Source organism: Typha latifolia, chromosome 1 (assembly GCF_019914945.1).
Source record: "Typha latifolia isolate L0001 chromosome 1, TyphaL0001v2, whole genome shotgun sequence".
Taxonomy (NCBI): domain Eukaryota; kingdom Viridiplantae; phylum Streptophyta; class Magnoliopsida; order Poales; family Typhaceae; genus Typha; species Typha latifolia.
In genome coordinates this window covers 19,625,345-19,632,292 of record NC_133086.1, presented here as the reverse complement: position 1 = coordinate 19,632,292, position 6,948 = coordinate 19,625,345, and the positions used below count along the sequence as shown (strand labels likewise).

Below are 6,948 nucleotides of genomic sequence, written 5' to 3'. Positions count from 1 at the left end.
GCTTCACATGCTCTCGGTCACAAACTTTTATTGAAGGTTAAAACATGGAATCGTAGATTAAGATAAAGGGACAGATTTTTGCATAAAAAGGCCGAAAAAAGCACGAGGGAGGAAAGCAAAAGGAAGTTAGGTGCTCAGAAAGTAGTTTTGAGCTCAAATCAGATTCTTAACCATGTGAGGATAGATGCTATTCTATGGAAATCAATTGGAAAGGTTGAAAAAAATAAAAGGAAAAGAGAATAAGGGAGTAGTTTATCATCAGGGAAAAGAGAGACAGTAGCTGAAACCTCTAGGGATAGGAAGGTTCGCATGGTTACTCTACAAAAGCACCCAACTTCATTTGAGTTAAAGAGGATTGCAAAGGCCAAATGGTTCCTTTAGCTAAGGTGTCGCAGACTTAAGTATTCACTTTATTACTCGTGAAGTCAGTCGAATATCGCATTACAAACTAAGTTCGCCTTTTCGCTTTGGAGAATCCAATGCTACATTTATTAGTATCCTTTTAGTTCCCCGAGAAGCTAATCAATTCCCAAATCCCATTGTTGATGTCGAACACTTGTCCAAACATGAATCGTTTAATTTATATGAATTTAACCGGGTTAAATGGGTCTCCAATAGTTTATCTCAAAATTTAAATCAATTTCTCTCTCTCTCTCTCTCTCTCTCTCTCTCTCACTCTCTCTCTCCTCTTCTCCTCCCCCTAATATTTATATTTTCTAATAAAATCTAATTAACATTTTACTCTTAGAAACTATTATTTTAATCTGTCTCTCCTCTCTTATTTTTATCCATCCACTATAAAGAATATTTGTATCTTTTAACAAAATCTCCTAATCTTTTTTATTAAGTGATAAACTAGATTATAACCAAACATTATATTTTTCTAAACTGATTTAAGCTATTTTATTTAAATAAAAAAAATAAGTGTAGCTAACTAAGTGTAGCCGTATCTAAATTCTAAATGCCACCAAATTTACTCAATGGTAATCAGAATCTTTTATCAGAAAAAGGGGGAAAAAAAAGAAAAAGAAAAAAAGAACAGAAGAAAGAAAGAAGAAAAGCACCACCGTCTTTGTCTCGAATTCCTCAGGTCAAGCATTGTTACTAACTAGTTGCCTTTTCATATCCTCAGGGTAGACTTCGACAATTTCTTGACCCCAAACAGCTACTACTCTACCGGGGGGAATATTGCCATTATCTTCTATCTGTCCAAAAATTGTCTACCCTTCTCCTTTCTACTGGACTCTTTATTCTTTGATTCCCTCGTCAATTCGGTTGCATGCCTCCATGCATTCACCCGTGCAGCTCACCATCACCATCACCATCACCACCACCAATCTCCTCCTCTCCCGAGAAGCCCAACACCAACAAAGCAAAAGGAGAAAAGGAAAACCCTAAAACAAACCGCACACCCTCCTGTCCTCCCCCTCTCCTTCAGCTTTCACTTTTACACCCCCACTCTTTATTAAATTGTATATATAATTCCCCTTTTTCTTTTTCTACTCTCTTTATCTATGACTTCCCATCCCTTACCATCATCATCAACAGCAACCAACCCTCCACATGCAAACAAAATCCCAATCTCCACACAAGAAGACAAGGTAGCAGAGCAACCAAGTACGTAGCAATGGAGCTACTATCCCAGATGTGGTCATTATTGGGTCTCCTCACTGTCCTCCAAAACGTACTACCCTCTCAACTCCTCTCCCTCCTCCACTCTGTTTGGCAGTCTCTCCAAGACTCGCTCACCCCTTACTCCTACTTCGACGTCCCCGAATTCCTCGGCTCCTCCGCCGTTGAACCCAACGACCTCTACCGGCAGGCCCACCTTTACCTCCACCACTCCCTTCTTGTCTCCTCTTCCCCTTCCTCTTCCTCTTCCACTCGCCTCACCCTCTCGCTTCCTCGCTCGTACGACTCCTCCACCTCCACCTCCTCCTCCGCGTCGCCTTCTCTTTCGCTCTCCCCCAACCACTCCCTCGACGACTACTTCTCGGGCCACCACCTCCTGTGGACCCACCACGCAGACACGCTCCAAGACTCCCTCGAAGAGCGTCGCGCGTTCTCTCTCCGCCTCCCGAAGCGCTACGCCGCCGCCCTCCTCCCTGCATACCTCGCCCACCTCTCCGCAGCCGCTGACCGCCTCGAGCGTTCCTCCCGCCCCCGCCGCCTCCACACCAATTCACCCAATGGAGGCGCTTCTTGGTCGTCGATCCCCTTCCGCCACCCCGCCACATTCGACACCCTCGCCCTCGACCCGGCGGTGAAATCCCTCCTTCTCGCCGACCTCTCCACGTTCGCTGGCGGCCGGGAGTTCTACCGCCGCATAGGGCGACCGTGGAAGCGCGGTTACCTCCTCCACGGCCCACCTGGCTCAGGTAAGCTTAAGTAGAGAACGACACAGTTTATTTTTAATAGATTCAAGTCATGAATTTTAAATTAAACAAGTAGCACGCATACATAGGTGGAGTGATAAAAAAAGGAGCGAAAGGAAAGGTGTAAATTATAAAGTTCCTTAATCTTTTGTAGGTAAATCATCCCTCATTGCTGCCATGGCCAATTACCTCCGGTACGACGTCTACGACCTCGAACTCACTCGCGTCACAAGCAACTCCGACCTCCGGAGCCTCCTCATCCAAACCACCAACCGCTCGCTCATCGTAATCGAGGACATTGACTGCTCCCTCGACCTCACCGGCGACCGCCGCAGTAAAGTTACCTCCAAGAGGAGGAAGAAAAGAAAGCACTACATGCACGTGCAATCTTCAGATGACGACGGCAGCGACTCCGACAACGGCGGCAGAGAGGAAGGCAAGGTGACGCTGTCGGGATTGTTGAACTTCACCGACGGGCTGTGGTCGTGCTGCGGGGAGGAGAGGGTGATCGTCTTCACGACGAACTACGCCGACGAGGTCGATCCGGCGCTGCTGCGCCCGGGACGGATGGACGTACACGTGAGGCTGGGGGCATGCGGAATGCACGTGGTGAGGGAGCTGGTAGAGAAGTACGTAGGGGTGGAGGAGCACGAGTTGTTAGAGGTGGTGGAAAGTTGTATAAGGGACGGGGCGGAGATGACGCCGGCGGAGGTCGGAGAGGTGCTGTTAAGGAGTAGGGAGGAGCCAGAGACGGCGATGAGAGATCTGGCGGCGGAGATGAAGGTGAGAGCAAATGGTGGAAGAAGGGAGGAGGAAGAAGGGTGGGAGGAGTCGGCGGCAGAGAGCTCGGAGGGATCCGGGGAGAAGAAGGGGAAGAAGGGGAGAGTAGGATGGGAGGGGAGGGTGAAGTTTTTGGGAAGGCTTAGGAGTTTGACTAAGTCTGACTCAGGGAGGAGAGGGGTGTAAAAAAGTACGTGTGCTAGCGTTAGCCTTAGGCTGCAGTCGTCTGTACCTCTCTTGTTTTTTGCTGTCAGGAATGCTATGGTTTCGTTTTGGTATTAATGTTAGTTTTGTGGAATTAATTTGTTTCATATGTAAGATAAGTAGCTAGCATCAATGTTGTTTACACTTTAGCATAAAGTGAGCTCATCCAGATGCCTGATGTTAAACTTAAATCAACTGATCAGTTGGGTCGTATTTGGATTGAGTTCAAGTATTTTGTTCAACTGGTTTAATGAACACTAAACTAATATAGTAATCAAACATTAGATTAAGCACTGTGTAGTCTGTGTGGACATATGATCTCTAGCAAAGAAGATGTAATAAATGGTTCTAATCCCGAAAAAGAGAAAACAAAATGAAAAAACAAACAAACAAACAAACAAAAAACCAAAGTGTAGACAAACAAGTGAGTACCTAACAATTCCCCAACTCATTACAAATTTACAATCTGATCTATAAGCCATATACAAAGAAATATAGCATCTATGAGTCAACCCTTCAACACAAAGCAACTGCCCCTACTTGACCATAACACGGTTAAAACTTAAGAGAAAATGTCTGAAACCAAGCAAAATTGCACTTACCTCCACTGCATTGCTTGTTATTACATTCTGAATGCTGTCAGTGCTCTAATCTATGGTCACTGTGCAAAAATCCATGCTTTCTCTGTAAATATACACCTAGATAAACATATTTATGTCTAGTTTTAGCCAACGAGAACCGGCAGAGCAGGCCGACAAGCTAATGAAACAGGAAATGGTGTGTTTTTTAATCAAACCGGTAGTCAAAGTCTTAACAAGATGAAAAGGAATAACTGGGATATGATGTTCAACGCTCTGGTCCCACCCAAGCATGACGAGTGAGGAACCATGAGAAACACATAGTTAGATTGATAGATCTTATAACCACCGATATGAAATTATGGGACCAAAGATCACCCAACGGCCACCTTTTCTTTTGCTCTCTCATTCCAGCAAAGGACATCATCAGCAATATATCATTCCTGCATTTCACAAGTAGGCTACTAAGAGACTCACAGTTTCAAAACAGTCAGCTCACTAAAATTATACTTTGTCCCAGAAGGATTGATCAATCACACAAAGCATCATTAATTCATTGTGCAAATACATTTCATGTCAACTCAGGCATAATTATTCCCTTAAAAGTACTTAATCATGAATTATGCAAGTAGTCATAAATTTGAGGAGGCATTCGCAATTAGACTGCCTACAATTCAATGTGCAGTACTAATTAGTACATACCTGTTAGGTTAGGTTAGACAAATGCGGAAGTGTTTCCTCAATCAAAACCAGCAGGAAACTTATGGAGAGCAGAACTGATCAGGCATCTAAACTGAAGGTTCCTTATACCAAGAAGAAACAGAACTTGTACCAAGAAGTAACAACCAGACGAAGAAACAGAACTTGTAACAAGAAGAAGAACAATATAATAATATACAGTACTACAGATTAATCTGACCGCAAGTTGCATGAATCTTTATGCTCTATCAATATTAACGGCTTCCTGTATATCTGAAGAAGGTATCATAAATTTTGAATCACTCAACTAGTACAAGTTGCATATACACACATTCAACTCTTGAGTTCTGTAGGTTTCACATAAAACTGTACACAAGCTGTAACGACGAAAATACAGCCAATAATTGTTCCTTTTTGCTCCACTTATGTTAATATTCATGAAATAGTTGAAAAGGATTGTGTTTACTACTGAGCTGTACTAGGGGGATTTTTGGCTTCATGTGTTTCAAAATGACATCTTGGTGTTAAATAAAATTAATATAAACAAAAGTCTTATATCTTTCATCTTTTCTTCCTATCAAAGATTGAGAGAATGTGTTTTGACATCCACTTAATTGAAATGGGTGTCAAGATGCTATGTGTGAGCCCATCTAGTTCTTGGAAAAGACATTTTATAGAATCTATAAACTAAAACTTAATTTTCATATTATACTTCATATGTGTAAATGTAGTGTTTCCAAATACATAAAGCTAGCCAAAATTGGTAAGTTAGAATCACAGAATTGTAACCCAAAGGCTGTATCATCGAAATGATTTAGGAGACATTTGACTTTGTGTATCTACATATATAAAGTGTAACACAAAGATTAATTTTTAATTTATAGATTCTATGAAGTATCCTATCCAAGAGATAAAATGGGCTCACATGCATCATTTTGATATTCGCTTTAATTAAGTGGATGTCAATCAAAACACACTTGCTTAAGCTTTAATGGGAAGAAAAGAGAGAAGATACAACACTTCTGTTTACGTTTGTTTCTCATTTAACACTAGAGATATTGTATCTTAAAACAGTATATTGGTTAGGTCTGATGTTGACTGGTAGGAGCTTTGTACTGTATATGGTTACGACCCTTGGTGGTTTTGCTTAGTATTGTTTTGTTATTGTGCAGGTTATGTTTTGATGATGTGGGGGGTGTTTGTGTTAACATCCTCACTGGGTTAACAGATTTATATTTCAATACAACAGGGCTGTGACTTTTTGTTAAAAAAAGAAGAAGATGTTGTATCTTAAACATGTGAAACCAAACATTTTCTTAGTAAGGCTACCTTATCCTAGACCAGTTTCCCAAGAAAATCTTTGGTATCTTACTCCTACGTTTGTGTCCCTTTGCCGTACTGAACAATGTGGGTTGCCAACAGATTAATAATGACAAATTGTTGCATGAGCTATATTACACTGTAAATACAGAAACACAATTTTCTAATAATAAAAAATTAAAACTAAAGCTTTATACTGTGAATAAAGAATACAACAATAGCACGAGTCTACTGCAGTTCTTCATGCATATAAACATAACGATTGATTATATAACATATCAAAGCAAAGATTTGATACAAATATGAGAACATCTAATTTGAAAGAATAATATCAAAACAAGATCAATACATTTAAATGACATATCCTTTGAGCAGGGCAGACGAATCAAGCTAGATGATCTCTAGATTTTGAAGATAAATTTGCACCTGTTTACTTGATCATATCTCATAGAGAAGAAAGAAGTAAAATTCCACATATTTCTAATTCTGAGCTAATGTAACCATCTTCTCAGTTACCATCCTCTTAGCTTTACATGACGACCGATAACTTTAAGACCTTGAACAAGATCATGTAAATATATAAGAATTAGGTGACTACCATCACAAGTGGGTAGTGCCGTGGGGAAAGGGAGGAAGCCGCAGCACCGCTTGCTCAGTCTCGATCGGATCCGATCTCGATATCTGACGAGAAGCATCAAACCCTATCAGATCAAAGAGAAGGAAGAGAAGTGTCTATCATCAATAGAGCGATGCGAAATGGCCGGACAGGATCGCGTAGCAGTGGCTTGGTGTCGTCCTTTGCGGGCCTAAACGGGGGCTTCTTCTTTGCGTCTCCTCCGGCGTTTGGGCCGCCGACTCCAGTGGAAGCTTCCCCTTCTCCACTACCCATTTGGCTTCCTTTCTCCATTGGACTCCAAAGGAAGTGATGAATGATAGATTTCATTTTATGATGAGAATGGACGTCTGTGATTTAGACACGTCTCTCCTGTTAG

At 41.7% G+C, this 6,948-nt stretch overlaps 2 protein-coding genes across 2 annotated transcripts; one reads left to right on the top strand and one right to left on the bottom strand.

Moving 5' to 3' along the window:
- The first annotated feature begins 1,128 nt into the window (after positions 1–1,128).
- On the top strand, positions 1,129–3,437 carry LOC140791071 (AAA-ATPase At4g25835-like). Its single transcript, XM_073141453.1, has 2 exons — positions 1,129–2,378; positions 2,530–3,437. The coding sequence occupies exons 1-2, from the start codon at positions 1,280–1,282 to the stop codon at positions 3,339–3,341; spliced, it is 1,911 nt and encodes a 636-aa protein (XP_072997554.1). The 5' UTR covers positions 1,129–1,279; the 3' UTR covers positions 3,342–3,437.
- A 685-nt stretch (positions 3,438–4,122) lies between these two features.
- LOC140791090 (uncharacterized) lies at positions 4,123–6,923 on the bottom strand. The gene is made up of 3 exons (XM_073141487.1): positions 6,723–6,923; positions 6,555–6,637; positions 4,123–4,380 (listed from the first exon to the last, which is right to left on the bottom strand). Exons 1-2 carry the CDS (start codon positions 6,897–6,899, stop codon positions 6,557–6,559), a joined length of 258 nt encoding a protein of 85 aa, XP_072997588.1. The 5' UTR covers positions 6,900–6,923; the 3' UTR covers positions 4,123–4,380; positions 6,555–6,556.
- Between the last annotated feature and the right edge of the window lie 25 nt (positions 6,924–6,948).

Bases quoted from the DNA above. Each gene is read 5' to 3' on its own strand.
- LOC140791071 (XM_073141453.1), top strand. From the start codon at position 1,280: ATGCCTCCATGCATTCACCCGTGCAGCTCACCATCACCATCACCATCA. The intron at 2,379-2,529 runs GTAAGCTTAAGT...AATCTTTTGTAG, and splicing joins CCACGGCCCACCTGGCTCAG to GTAAATCATCCCTCATTGCT.
- LOC140791090 (XM_073141487.1), bottom strand. From the start codon at position 6,899: ATGAAATCTATCATTCATCACTTCCTTTGGAGTCCAATGGAGAAAGGA. The intron at 6,638-6,722 runs GTCCGGCCATTT...GCTTCTCGTCAG, and splicing joins AGCCACTGCTACGCGATCCT to ATATCGAGATCGGATCCGAT.